A 16,261-nucleotide genomic window follows, 5' to 3' on the forward strand; every position below is an offset into this window, starting at 1 on the left:
TCTCCAGAACCCAGTTATCCAGGGGCAAGTAGCCCTGGACACCCCAGCATAATTGAAATTCAAGAAGACTACCTAACATCTATGCTCATGAAGACGATAACAGAGGAAACAACTAAAATGCATAAAGACCTAGAGGAAAATAAACTCAAACAGATTATAGCCATAGGTAAAGAAATAGAGGAAGATAAAAAAAAAGATTATGGCCATCTGTAAGAAATAGAGGAAGATAAAAACAAACAGATTATGGCCATCTGTAAAGAAATACAGGAAGCTGCAGCCAAATAGTTTGTGGCCTTTAGAAAGGAAATGCTTAAATCACTGAATGAAATAAAAGAAACAGTGGATTGTTCAAACAAACAGCTGAAAGAATTGATGGAAAAAAGGGAAATACAGTCAGACAGGTGAAGGAAATAAAAAAACAGCTCAAGATCTGAAGATAGAATTAGAAAAATTAAAGAAAACACAAATGCCCGAAATTGTGGAGAGAAAGAACTTAGGGATGAAAACAGGAACTACAGAGGTTAGCATAACAATAGACTACAAGAGATGGAAGAAAGAATCTCAGGTATGGAAGATACAATGGAAGAATTAGATGTATCTGTCAAAGAAAATGTTAAATCTAAAAAATTCCTAACACACATCATCCAAGAAATTCAAGACAATATAAAAAAGACAAAACCGAAGAATAATAGGAATAGATGAAAAAGAAGATTCACTGCTTTAAGGCCCAAAAAATATTTTCAACACAATCACTGAAGAAAATTTCCCCAACTTAAAGGAGAGGCTAATAAGAATACAAGAGACCTACAGAACACCCAATAAATTAGACCAGAAAAGAAAATCCTCCCTCCACATAATAATCAAAACAGTAAGTATACAGAACAAAGAAAAAATACTAAAAGCTTCAAGGGAAAAGGCCAAGTAACATATAATAGCAAACCCATTTGAATCACACCTGACTTTTCAACAGAGACAATTAAAGTCAGAAGGGCCTGGACGGATATCATGCAAACCCTAAGAGAACACAGATGTCAGCCCAGGCTACTATACCCAGCAAAACTCTCAGTCCTTATAGACAGAGAAAACAAGATATTCAATGACAAAAACAAATTTCAACAATACCTACACACAAATCCAGCATTACGGAAGACTCTAAAAGGGAAAATACAACCCAAGAAAACTAGCTGCTTTCAAGAAAACACAGGAAATATTTAACCTCACTACAGTAAAACAAAAAGCAATCAAGCACACAACCTTGTGACCACAGCCAACATCAAAATCAAAAGATCTAACAGACACTGGTCATTAATCTCTCTCAACATCAATGGACTCAACTCTCCAGTAAAAAGACACAGACTAAAAGAATGGATGCTTAAACAAAACCCAGCAATCTGTTGCATACCAGAAACACACCTAAGTCACAAAGATAGACATTACCTGAGGGTAAAGGATTGGAAGCTGGGTTCCAAGCAAATGGACCCCGGAAGCAAGCAGGAGTAGCTATTCTAATATCTAATAAAATAGACTTTCAACCAAAATTAATAAAAAAGAGATGGAGAAGGACACTTCATACTCATCAAGGGAAAATTCCAACAGGAAGACATCACAATCCTGAACATCTATGCCCCAAATACAAGAATACTCACATTTGAAAAAGAAACATTGATATAACTTAAACCACATATCACCACACATTAATAGTGGGAGACTTCAACACCACACTCTCAACAAAGGAGAGGTCAACAAAACAGAAATTATACAAAGAAACAATGTCTCTAACAGAGATCATGAATCAAATGGACCTAACAGACATTTACAGAACCTTACACCCAAACACAAAAGAATTTACCTTCTTTTCAGCACCTCATAGAACCTACTCCAAAATAGACCATATAGTTGGTCACAAAGCAAGACTCAACAGATACAAAAAGTTTGAAATAATCCCTTGTATCTTGTATGATCACCATGGAATAAAGCTGGACCTCAATAATAACAGAAATAGCAAAAGGCCTACACATACATGGAAACTGAACAACTTGTTACTAAATGACAGCTGGGTCAGGGAGGAAATAAAGAAATTAAAGTCTTCCTAGAACTCAATGAAAATGAAGACACAATATTCCCAAACTTGTGGGACACAATGAAAGCAGTACTAAGAGGAAAGTTCATAGCACTAAGTTCCTTCAAGAAGAAATTCGAGACAACTCATTCAAGCAACTTATTGTCTCACTTAAAAACCCTAGAAAAAGAAGAAGCAGACACACCAAAAAGGAGTAGATGGCTGGAAATAATCAAACTCAGGGCTGAAATCAATCGATTGGTAACAAATAAAAATTCAAAGAATTCAAAGAATCAGTGAAACCAAGAGCTAGTTCTTTGAGAAAATCAACAAGATAGACAAACCCTTAGCCAAACTAACTAAAAGGCAGAGAGACACCATCCAAATCAACAAAATCAGAACGGAAAGGGGGGCAAAATTACAGACACCGAGGAAATTCAAACAATCATTAGGACTTACTTCAAAAATCTATATGCCACAAAATTTGAAAATCTAAATGAAATGAAGAATTTTCTTGATCGATTCGACTTACCAAAGCTGAATCAGGACCAGGTAAATCAATTAAATAGCCCTATATCCCCCAAGGAAATAGAAGCGGTCATTGAAAATCTCGCATCCAAAAAAAGCCCAGGACCAGATGGTTTCAGTGCAGAATTTTACCAGGCCTTCAAAGAAGAGCTAATTCCAGTTCTGTTTAAACTATTCCACAAAATAGAAACAGAAGGAACATTACCAAACTCATTCCTTGAAACCACAGTCACCTTGGTACCTAAACCTCAAAAAGACCGAACAGAGAAAGAGAATTTCAGGCTAATCTGCCTTATGAATATTAATGCAAAAATACTCAACAAAATACTTGCACACCGAATACAAGAACACTATGACCAAGTAGGCTTCATCCCAGTTATGCAGGGTTGGTTCAATATATGGAAATCCATCAATGTGTTCCAACATATTAACAAACTGAAAGAAAAAAAAAACATGATAATCTCCTCAGATGCTGAAAAAGCATTTGACAAAATCTAATATCCATTCATGTTTAAAGTGTTGAAGAGATCAGGGATACAAGCCACTTATCGAAACATAGTAAAGGCGATATACGGCAAGCCTACAGCCAACATCAAACTGAATGGAGAGAAACTTAAAGCAATGAGTGACAAGACAAGGCTGCCCACTCTCTCCATATCTTTCAACAAAGTTCTGGAGGTCCTGGCTAGAGCAAGAAGACAGTTGAAGGAGATCAAGGGGATAAAAATTGGTAAGTAAGAAGTCAAATGATCACTATTTCCAGGTGATATGATAGTATATGTGAGTGACTCCAAAAACTCTACCAGGGAAATCCTACAGCTGATAAACACCTTCAGCAAAGTGGCCAGATACAAAATTAACGCAAAAAAAACCCCACAAAAAACAAACCAGTAGCCCTCCTGTATGCAAAAGACAAAAGGGCTGAGAAAGATATTAGGGAAAAATACCCTTCAAAATAGCCACAAATGACATAAAGTACCTTCGTGAAACCCTAATCAAGGAAGGCAAAGTCTTGTGTGAAAAAAAAATTTCAAGTCTCTGAAAAAAGAATTAGAAGAAGATATCAGAAGTTGGAAAGATCTCCCATGCTCATGGCTTGGCAGGATTAACAAAATAAAAATGGTCATCATACCAAAAGCAATCTACAGATTCAATGTAATTCCCATCAAATTACCAACATAATTATTTACAGACCTGGAAAGAAAAATTCTCAACTTCATATGGAATAACAAGAAACCCAGAATTGCTAAAACAATCCTCTACAATAAAAGATCTTATGGAGGGTATCTCCATCCTTAATCTAAGCTGTACTATAGAGCAACAGTTTTAAAAATTGCATGGTACTGGTATAGAAACAGAATGATGGATCAATGGAACCGAAAAGAAGACCCAGAAATAAACCCACACACTTATGGACACCTGATTTTTGACAAAGATGCCAAAACCATACAATGGAAAAAAGATAGCATCTTCAACAAATGGTGCTGGTCTAACTGGATGTCTTCATGTAGAACAATGCAAATAGATCCATACTTATCACCCTGCACAAAACTGAAATCCAACTGTATCAAAGACCTCAACATAAAACCAGACACATTAAATCGGTTAGAAGAAAAAGTGTGGAAGAGCCTTGAACTTATTGGTACAGGAGACAACTTCCTGAACAGAACACCAACAGCACAGGCTCTAAGAGCAACAATCAATAAATGGGACCTCTTGAAACTGAAAAGCTTATGGAAAGCAAAGGACACCATTATCAAAACAAAACGACTGCCTACAGATTGGGAAAGAATCTTCACTAACCCTTTATCTGACAGAGGGCTAATATCCAGTATATATAAAGAACTAAAGATGCTGAAAAGCAGCAAACCAAGTAATCCAATTAAAAAATGGGGAACATTGCTAAACATAGAACTCTCTGTAGAGGGATATAGAATGGCAGAGAAACACTTAAAGAAATGCTCAACCTCATTAGCCATTAGGGAAATGGAAATCAAAATGACCCTGAGATTTCACCTTACAACCATCAGAATGGCCAAGATGAAAAACTCAAGTGACAACACATGCTGGAGAGGTTGTGGAGAACGGGGAACCCTCCTCCATTGCTGGTGGGAATGTAAACTTGTACAACCACTCTGGAAATCAATCTGGCGCATTCTCAGACAACTAGGAATAGTGCTTCCTCAAGATTCAGCCATACCACCCCTAGGCATATATCCAAAAGAGGCTCAAGTACACAACAAGGACATTTGCTCAACCATGTTTGTAGCAGCTTTATTTGTAATAGCCAGAAGCTGGAAACAACCCAGATGACCCTCAACTGAAAAATGGATGCAGAAATTGTGGTACATCTATACAATGGAATATTACTCAGCAATGAAAAATAAGGAAATCATGAAATTTTCAGGTAAATGGTGAGATCTGGAAAGGATCATCCTGAGTAAGCAGAAATCAGAAAGCACACATGGTATATACTCACTCATATAGAGATATAACATAGCATAAACCTACTAAAATCTGTCCATCTAAAGAAACTAATCAAGATAGAGGACCCTGACTAAAACACTCAAAACCCATCCCAAAAGGCAAAGAGGGTAGACATCAGAAGAAAACAGGAAACAAGCTAGGAACCTGCCACAGAGGGCCTGTGAAAGGCTCTGCCCTGCAGACTATCAAAGCAGACACTGAGACTTATGACCAACTGTTGGGCAAAGTGCATGGAATCTTATGTAAGAAATGGGAAATAGTAAGAGCTGGAGAGGAGAGGAACCCCAGAAGGAGAGAAACCGAAGCAGAAAATTTGAACACAGGGGTCTTCCCAGAGACTCATACTCCAACCATGTACCAGGCATGGCGATAACTTAGAACCTCTGCACAGATGTAGTCTATGGCAGTTTAGTGTCCTAGTGGGTTACATAGTAATGGAAAGAGGGACTGCCTCTGACATAATCTGATTGGCCTGCTCTTTGATCACCTCCCCCTGAGGGAGCAGCAGCCTTACCAGGCCACAGAAGATGACAATGCAGCCACTCCTGATATGATCTGATAGACTAAGATCAGAAGGAAGGAGAGGAGGACCTCACCTATCAGTGGACTTGAGGAGAGACATGCGTGAAGAAGGGGAAGGGGGGGGTGGGGCTGGGAGGGGAGGAGGGAGGGGCTTTTGGGGGATACAAAGTGAATAAAGTGTAATTAATAAAATTAAAAAGGATAAAAAATGGAGAAGGATGGATATGCATGGCCTTGAACTCATAGAGATCCACAGTCTTTGACTTTGAGTGTTGGGATTATAGACATGTGCTACATGCTCAGCCTTTATTTTCTTTTTTAATGTTTATAAATAAGAAAATTGAAATTACTATTAGCAGAATGAATTTATGGTATAAGTATTAATGTTGTTTTGAATGGCTAGCAGATCAGCTCCCAATATAAACAGTTTGATCTCTGATAAAAAAAAATACTACCTCAAGATTCAGCTATAATACTCTTAGTCATATATCCAAAATATCCTCAAGTATACAACAAGAATATTTGCTCAACCATGTTTGTATTAGCTTTATTCATAATAGTCAGAATCTGGTAAAGTCCTAGTTGTCCCTCAACTGAAGAATGATTACAGAAATTTTGGTACATTTACAATATGGAATAATACTCAGCTATTAAAAACAAAGAAATCATGAAATTAGCTGGCAAATGGTGAGAACTAGAAAAGATCATCCTTAGTGATGTATCCCAGAAGCAGAAAAACAAACATGGTATATACTCACTTATAAATGGATATTAGACACATAACATAGGATAAACATACTAAAATCTGTATACCTACAGAAGCTAAGCAAGAAGGAGATGATCAATTCTCACTAAGAAAGGCAAATGAGGCAGACATCAGAAGAGGGAGAAAATAGGGAACAGGAGAGGAGCCTACCACAGAGGTCCTTTGAAAGACTCTGTCCAGTAAGGTATCAAAGCAGATGCTGAGACTCATAGCCAAACTGGGCAGAGTGAAGGAAATCTTATGAAAGAAGGGGGGGATAGAAAGACATGGAGGGGACAGGAGTTCTACGAGGAGAGCAAAAGTACCAAAACCTCTGGTCCCAGAATATTTTCTGAGACTGATACTCCAACCAAGGACCATGTATGGAGATAACCTAGAACCCCTGTAGAGATGTAGCCCATGGCAGCTCAATCTCCAAGTGGGTTCCCTAGTAAGGGGAAAAGGGGCTGTCTCTCACATGAACTCAGTGGTTGGCTCTTTGATCACCTCCCCCTGAGTGGGGAGCAGTCTTACCAGACCACAGAGAAAGACAATACAGCCAGTCCTGATGAGACCTGATAAGCTAGAGTTACATGGAAAGGGTGGAGGACCTCCCTTATCAGTGGACTGGGTGAGGGGCATAGGAGGAAATGAGGGAAGGAGTATGGGATTGTGAAGAGATAAGGGAGGGGATTATAACTGGGATACAAATTAAATAAAATGTAATTAATAATAAATAAATACATTTTAAAAAGAAAATTACTAAGGTCTTAAAGGCAGAAGTCATCGTTAAACTAACTTCATATGATTCTTGCTAAAGGCAGGCAAAGGATTTTGACATCATAGTGTGAGGGATGAGTAACTTGATCAGATGTTAACAACTGGAGATTTAGAAGTTGAACGAAACTGATTTCATTGTTTTTTTTTAATTTTTATTTAACTTTTATTAATTACACTTTAGTCCTTTTGTATCCTCCCATAAGCCCCTCCCTCCCCCTCCCGGTCCCACCCTCCCCCCCTTTCTGCATACATGCCTCTCCCCAAGTCCACTGATAGGGGAAGTCCTCCTTTCCTTCTTTCTGATTTTTTTTTTTTTTTGTTCTTCTCAATGCAGTTTATTCAGGAACCTTGAACAATCTTCTGACCCTGGGGAAAGCCAGCCCACAGCTTAAAATAGCCTCTGGGTAGCCAACCCCAGCGTGCCTCATGGGCAATGCAGATAGGTCCACATACAGGGAAGCAAGTAAAGAAAAAAAAAAAAAAAAACAGGTTCGACAGGCAAATAATAACAAATAAATTAATTAATTTTTTTTAAAAACAGGAATAAAGACAGAGACCTAACAAGAAGGCTCACAGATTCTGGTCTAAGGTTTGGTAAAAGAGTAATTTTTCGCACAGGAATACTGAGACACAAAATGATTGAGAATCTTGCTTAAAGTTATGCATATTACTGACTAGAGGCTCACCAGTACTCAGTAAAAGTGTCTTTTACTAATAGCAGCCTTCCACAAAGCTTGAAGTTTATGATCTGCTTTCTTGATAAATTCATGGAGCAAAACTGCTTTTTATCATGTTAGGAGACTTACAACTGCACCTAGCTGGAACTTGGATCTAGTTTCTTTCTTTTCTGTTTTTCTTACCACAAATCAGCACCAATGTCTAATAACATCATATTACATTCTTCCTAAGTGAATGCTATGGACTAGATTAAGACAATGAATGTGATTTAGCTATCAACAAGATAAAGACAAGATTATGAGGTACTTTGAAGCAATTTTGGCTCTTATTCTGTCTAACTTGACTTGAATGCTGCTGCTTTGATCACTGCTAGACTGGACCGCTAGCTAAGATTTCTTTTTCTGCAACACTAGTATATATTTGAAGAAGAAAGAGAAAAATATCCACATTACTTTAAAACCCATTTAACAACATCCCATTTGTTAAACATGCTCAAATTATAGTTCTTGAAATCTAGCCTCTGTCTTGTTTACAATTAGTAAAGAGAGCAACGCTGAGTGGAAATTGGGAGTTAAAATATACCAGCTGACTTTATAAGTTACCACTAGTAATCACTATTTATATATAAGACTCTAGGCATTTGGTTTGGTTTCTTTTTCAGTTTAATTTAATTATGTGATTTGAAAAATAATAGATTGAGGCCTCACATTTAAAATTGACTGGGCATATAATTTGTTAAATTGTAATCTTTTAGAAATTAAAGTCTTAGAAATTTTACTATGATATAACCAAAAATTCCTAATGCTGATGAATCACTAAAATGTCAATTATCAATATAATATGATTTTGAATATTCTTGTTATTGAGTCTCTCAAAAGCAAATTTATATATGCATATATATATATGCATATATATATATATATATCTTTACTTTGAACTATACTAAGTAACAATTCTAATCTAGTTAATTTAGTAACCATACTATAAGTTATTGCCTTTGGAGACTAATTACATAAACAGAAATATGTTAGTCTAAATTTCAAATTCTCAAATACTTTTGAAATTCTGGTTTTGATCATCATTGTGTTCTTTTTGCACATCGCAGGTGGTAGTTCTATATTTCGAAACTTAACTTTGATCCTTATATAAACATGTGAAGGAGGATAGTATAGATAACACTGTTGTCAATATATTTAGAGATATAGAATTTTCCACAGTTATAGTTACTACATAACAGGGTCAAGAGTAAGTTTCAAGCTTTTTTAGCACCTGGTACTCAGTGTTCTAACACCATATATTTAACATTCAATGTTTGTAAATCATAGCAAAAAGTCTAAGAAAAGAGAAATTGTATTTATAGTTAATTAATACTAACCAAACAATGTTCTATTTGTAGACTTTAATATTTTTAGGTAATGCTCCTTTTTAAAATAGTGTATTTATAGCTTGATAAATATACATTGAACAATAATTTTTTAAAAGTTGTAATACTTAAAATGGCTTGGGGTGGGATATTGCATGCCAGAATATTTTTAAAGTACCCCTTCACTAATAGTCTTCATATCATTGGAAAATACAGGTACTTATTTTTTTAAGTTCGATGGCATTTTATGCTTATAACATACAATTTATAGAAAATGGTCTCCTGATTTATTATGAAAATTGAATTTATTAAAAGGTATTTGAATAAGACAAAAGTACAACTGGTAATGGTTTTTATTTTTCATTAGTTCACAGGTGAGCTTTGTAAATATTTTTTACCTGTGAAGTTTTGAAAGTTAATTGCCATTATCACATTGGTTCACTCTGAACATCCAAATAAATTTTCACTTCATGTTTGCATTAAATGAGGCTAAGACATGCTTAAATATTTATTCACAGTTACATCTTTGTTAAAGGAAATGAAGGCTTTTGATGAAATGGTACTATCCTGCCAACTTTAATGTTTTGAGAAGCTAACTTTTAGGAATGTACAGTGGTAATGCTAACATAGTCTCTTAGAGTCTCTCTTCCCTTAATGACCAGCACTAAGCTCTATTTAGAAAATATTTAGTTCTCTAAATTTCTCAATGTGTCTGTTTGCATATTGATTGTGCTGTAAGTACAAAAAATGCTGACAAAAAGAATTATTGTTTAACTTGTTCTACAATGTGAACCACTTCTAACTCATAATCTTATTTTGTACTGTGTGATATCTGATACTGCTAACTTCAATCTTTGGGCTTTGGTGAACTCTGATCTCCCCAGGTTTTCAATGTTAGGCTCTTAGCTGGTCAGTTTCTCTCTCTCTCTCTCTCTCTCTCTCTCCCTCTCTCTCGATTTATATATGTAACCAAAATGCATATTATTACTGGAATTCAGAAGTCATTGAAAAATGGTGTTATCCTTAAATACTACCCTATTGAGTTTTGACATTTTTGAGACGCTACCATGACTTATTTACTATTGAATTAAAATCATATCAGATCTTTGTGATTTGATTGTTTGTAATAGATACTTTTATATGAATTCATGGTAAAATTTAAATAGCTATACAAACACTTTTACATTGTAAACTCCTTTAAGACATTTAGTTAAGCAAGCATCTGGATAATTTCTAATCTCTACATCTGGATTCTATTTTCCTGAAAATTTTTGTCTACAATGCCATGAGCTGTGTGTTCACAGCTTTTTTCAGTACTAGATGAAGAAAAGTATTGAGTACATTTAAAATAAAGTTCCTATGTCCTTACTATTTTGATAATTTAATTTTTAGAGACAATTCAAATAACAGGTCTGAAATGACATAAAATTCTCAGTATTTTCTTTAAGTTGATAAAAGAATAGTACCTTTCCCTCAAAGGTGCAGTATTCTAGACCTTCTCATCAGATGATATAGTATTCCAGAAACTCCAAATAGAGAATGATAGCATTCAGAGGTTCACTTTTCCCCATCTTAAATCTTCTCTCATCATTGTAATTAGGTTGGCTTAGAGATTGGTTAATTTTCACTTAACAGCCTAATTTGCTACCAGACCTCTAGTCTAAATTGTACAAATTACCATGTTTATTTAGAAAACGTTATCCCAGTGTATTTGAGCTAAGCAGCTGTGGTTTTGTTTTTTGAGTGTAAAGTATCCCAAAACTTTCAGGAGAGGATGAGGGAGGGGTCTACAGCTGTGATGCAAAATGAATAAATTATAATTAATAAAAAATTGAAAGTAGCCTACAACAGAGGGACTCTGGAAGACTCTACCCAGCAGTGTATGAAAGCAGATGCTGAGACTCATAATAAAACTTTGGGCAGAATGCAGGAAATCATAAAAAAGAAGAAGTAGTTAATAAGACCTGGAGAGGACAGGAGCTGCACAAGGAGAGCAGCAACAGAAGCAAAATATCTGGCCTCAGGGGTATTTTCTGAGACTGATACTCGAACCAAGGACCATGCATAGAGATAACCTAGAACCCCTGCTCAGATGTAGCCCATGGCAGCTCAGTATCCAAGAGGGTTCCCTAGTAATGGGAACAGCAACTGTCTCTGATATGAAATCAGTGGCTGGCTCTTTGACCTCCCCTCCTCCCCACCCCCCAACCCCCGAGGGAGGAGGGAGGAGCAGCCTTGTCAGGACACAGAGGAGGACAATGCAGCCAGTCCTGCTGAGACCTGATAAGCTCAGGTCAGATGGAAGGAGAGGTGCATCTTCCCTATCAGTGGACTCAGAAGGGCATGGGTAGAGATGAGGGTGAGATTGGGAGGGAATGAGGGAGGGGGATATAGCTGGGATGTAAAGCAAATAAAATGTAATTAATGTAAAAAATTAAAAGTAATTAAAAAAAACAAAAAAACAACAAAAAATAATTGATTAAAATAAAGAAAATAAGAGTAATTTTTGTGGTTGTAGTGTCTAGTTGCTAACCTAGGTGATTGTATGATTTAAGTTATCTAATTGTAAAAATTAATTGCTGTATTATTATGAGCTTGCTTCCTGTTTGTCATATTCAGATAAATGCTACATTATGCAATCACTTAAAAATTCTTAAAACATTAAAAATCCAATCTTATCTTTAATTTTATTACTAATTATATAATAATAATCATAACTATAAAATAACAACATTTCATGATTCTGACTATTTGATAGCTATTCACAAGTAATTTTTACCTGTGATTTAATTTAATATTTCCAAAGAACAGCAAAAAACTAAGGACATTTTTTGTTTCTCTTCCACGTAAGAAGAAATTAAAGCTGAAAAGATCAATAATCTTGTTAAGGTCAAAGAAGTAATCACTGATGGAGCTGGGATTAGAACCCAGCATCACAATTCCAGCATCCAGTGCTTCTAATCCCTGTGCTATTCTATATTACTAGTGTATGCCCTTTTATTTAGAGTAATAAAAGTTAGGGAAGGTCATTAAAGACTGAGTTTAATATGTCAAAAATAAGACCCTTTGTTCATATGTAAACACCACCCCATTGTTCTATAAATTGCTTTGAGTATAGGTTATGATACCTTTTAAAAACCTGCCTATGTAAAAACATTTTTTATTGAAATAAATGTAAGAAATTAAGGCTGCCACAGGAGAGAAGATATGTATGCCAGCTTAGCTAGGACTTTGAAATAGCTTTAGTTCTAACCATTAAGCGCTCTACAAACATGTAGCATTTATTCCCTGCCTTCCTCCAATAGGCTTGCCCAGTAATAAATCCACCTGGTTGTTTAAGAGGACTGATATCTTTCTTTAGAACAATATGTTAAAAATTTAGTAAATTAAAAAAAAAAAAAAACCTTAGCAAAATCCCACGAAAATATTTTAAAATAACTTTTTTTCTTTTTTTATTTTATTAATTACACTTTATTCATTTTGTATTCCCCCCATAAGCCCCTCCCTCCTCCCCTCCCGATCCCACCCTCTCTCTCCTTTCTGCATGCATGCCACTCCCCAAGTCCACTGATAGGGGAGGTTCTCCTCTCCTTTCTTATCTGAGTCTATCAGTTCACATCAAAAGTGGTTGCATTGTCCTCTACTGTGGCCTGGTAAGGCTGCTCCCCCGACAGGGGGAGGTGATCAAAGAGCAGGCCAATCAGATTATGTCAGAGGCAGTCCCTCTTCCCATTACTATGTAACCCACTTGGACACTGGACTGCCATGGGCTACATCTGTGCAGAGGTTCTAGGTTATCTCCATGAATAGTCCTTGGTTGGAGTATGAGTCTCTGGGAAGTTCCCTGTGTTCAAATTTCCTTGTTCTGTTGCTCTCCTTGTGGAGACCCTGTCCTCTCCAGCTCTTACTATTTCCCACTTCTTACATAAAATTCCATTCACTCTGCCCAACAGTTGACCAGAAACAATAAATGTCCAACATTTAAAACATATCCTATGTGTCAAAAAATATCCCTAAAATCAACTGGAAGTTAGTGTGCTTGTGTCTTAATTGTTCCATAAGACATTGATCTGAAGCTAGATTCTTGCATAGCACACACAGGCCACATGTTTGATCCACACACTACAAAAATGGAGTAGTAATAAAAGATGAATGAATGTATCTTCTTGTGAATAAAATGGTTGAAGTTTTTGCTGTACTGGAAATCAAACCCAGGACCTAGCCAAATGCTATATCCTTATCCCTAAGTAATTTACTTTTAACTGCAGTCAGAGAAATGACTTGAATTCCTAATTGCTCTACAGCAGTCATTCTCTAAGCCGTAGGTCATGCATCTAGTAGTTTTACCTACTAAAGGGCATGCCTTGGGCACTCTCCCCAACTATACTGGAATCAAAACTCCAGGAGTGACTCAGGAATCTCTTTTAACATTTCCCTTCCCACAGATGCATACTGCAATTTGAAACTGGTGCTCTCCTATGTTCATTTCCATATAAGTCAACCACTTTTTCTGAGATTACAGAAGCAAACATTAGCATACCCAGATTTAGATCTGACTTTATTATGTTTAGTAGAAAATAAAACACAAGGGTCTGGAGAGATGTTGCTGAGTTGGTAGAGTACTTCACTAGTATGCATGAAGCCCTTCTAATCTTTGGGATAACATAAACTAGACATAGTGGTGCATCCCAGTAATCTGAGCACTTGGGAGCTGGAGGCAGACAGATCAGAAGTTCAAGGTCATTTGTTTGCTGCATATTGTGTACAATAATTACCTAAAATACATGAGACACTGTTCCAGAAAATAATGTAAACCCAAAAAGTCTATAGACCAGCATTTATAACAAAAAGAATCTGCATTTACACTAGGAAATGACCCAATCTGCATCTACGTATTTTATCCCACCAACTAACACAAAGATGTCTGATATTTTAAAAGCCTGGTCCACGGATTGGGGAGGACCTCCTCCCCTTTTGTCTGACCCTGTTTTATCAGGTATCTTCAGGGCTGGCTGTGAAGTCCTCCTCTGTGGCCTAGCAGAACTGCTCCTCCCTTGGGGGGTGGGAAATCAAAGAGCTCCCCAATTCATGGACTTGGAAAGGGGCAGGGAGAAGCTGAGGGAGGGAGGGTGGGATTGGGAGGGAATAAGGGAGCGGGATACAGCTGGGATACAGAGTTAATAAAATGTAACTAATAATAGTAAACAATAAAATAATGTAAAAAAAGTAACTAATGAAATATTCTTAAAAAAAAAAAAAGCCTGGCATACTATACTAAAATGTAGCCATTTGTTATGCATTATCCAGGTCTACCAGGTTCAGAAGGTCCCCGTGGTCCCCCTGGAAATGCAGGTATTAAAGGAGAGAGGGGAAATCCAGGCCCACCTGGGCCACCTGGCTTACCTGGTTTTAAAGGAGATCAAGGACCACCTGGACTCCCGGTAAGAAGAGAGAGTAGACATTTGATGACAGAATAGTGTGGGTGACAGCTTTCAAAGTGGGGGTTCTGAGTTGCAGAATTTTATTAACCTTTACCACCTGTCTCACTATAGAGTAAAGAGAAAAGATAAGGCAAGGTTCATAGTATTCCCACTAAAGTGTCTTTGCTGTTTCATACTAAAAGGGTTTTGGTGAAAGCAAACCTATGATGAGGAAACTCACATATGCACATTAGTGCATTGCATTTGGGATGAATACACACATAGGGAAGTAATTAGACTTAGGGTCAGGTTTCAGTTCTGCTACATGGATTTCCTTTGAATCTACGAGGAAACAGGCATCTCAGTTCTCTCTTTTTACTTATATTTAATTATTTTGTATTTACTTATTACAATTTATTCACTTTATATCACAACCATCGCCACCCACCACCTCCATCTTCTCCCAGTCCCACCCACTTTCTCTCTTCTTCTCCTATGCACCTCCCCTGGTCCACTGATAGGGAAGGTCCTAGGTCTTCTCCATGCATGGTCCTTGGTTGGAGTGTAGGTCTCTGCAGGTCCCCCTGGGCCAAGTTTTTTGGCTCTGTTGGTCTCCTTGTGGAGCTCCTGTCCCCTCAAAGTCTTCCTATCTCACCCTTCTTCCAAGGGGTTCCTGCACTCTTAACTTCTCCAGTTACTCCCGTGTTTTCTGTCTTGGTTTGAATGACCCAGAGATTCATTCAAGCAGATTCCTAGTAGACAGCCTATACTTTCTGGGATGTCTTCTAATTGTGAAGGCCTCCTAACAAATAGAAAAGATTATCAGTAAAGTAGTAGTCCTTAACATTTTTCCAGTATTTTATTTTTATTTTTTTCCATACCATCATTCTTCTAGCTACCTAGATTTAAACATTTAATTTTTCCATTGCTTGTTCTGTAGTTATTTACACCCTAATTCTTCTCCTGTGTATTCTAATTTACAACTAGGGAGGCAGATGCAGGTGGATCTCTGATTTGGAAGCCAGCCTGGTCTACAGAATGAGTTCCAGGACAGCCAAAGCTACACAGAGAAAGCCTGTCTCAAACAATAACAACAAAATTCTCTCATATAATCACAGTGCACTTCACCAAATTGAACAGAAATCAAATACTGTGTCTCTTTAATCTTTTATTATATAAAATAATTCATTAGCTTTTTCCTTTCATAACTTTACACTTAAAGTGTAACCTCTACCCACTTTTAAAATAGAATATCTTCTTTTGTCTAATCTGTCATTTTTAATTAGATTCAGGTTATGTGTCATTGGATAGAATACTACGAGAGTGATATTGCATCTTCTTATAGGCTTATGATGTCCATCCAATGCGCATTTGTGACTTATTGGAACTTATGAGGTTATTTTAATAATTCAATCAAGCTGTCACTATTTCCCAGTGGTCACTACTTCCCCCTTTTCAACTTAAAAGAAATACAGTAGGAAGGTACTTTAATACCACACAAAAATACTGTCTTCATTAAAAATTCTCCTTAAGTTTAACATCTATAAATGAGTTTTGCGTGGAAAATGTCTACTGGGTTAATGGCAAAATGACAACTTTGTAAACTTGGTACTGTTTCCACTTGGTAATGTGTACCATTTAGCCCTACTGTAGGCAAGAATATGTCTTCTATTCTGTGT

General features: G+C 36.7%; 1 protein-coding gene across 1 annotated transcript in view; it reads left to right on the forward strand.

The window, feature by feature from the left end:
• The window catches only part of Col4a5 (collagen type IV alpha 5 chain), a 297,510-nt gene that overhangs the window by 258,548 nt on the left and 22,701 nt on the right, over window positions 1-16,261 (forward strand). The window contains 1 exon segment of the mRNA XM_060375633.1: window positions 14,470-14,603. Coding sequence (XP_060231616.1) covers window positions 14,470-14,603 — 134 coding nt within the window.

This window comes from Meriones unguiculatus, chromosome X (assembly GCF_030254825.1).
Source record: "Meriones unguiculatus strain TT.TT164.6M chromosome X, Bangor_MerUng_6.1, whole genome shotgun sequence".
NCBI lineage: Eukaryota > Metazoa > Chordata > Mammalia > Rodentia > Muridae > Meriones > Meriones unguiculatus.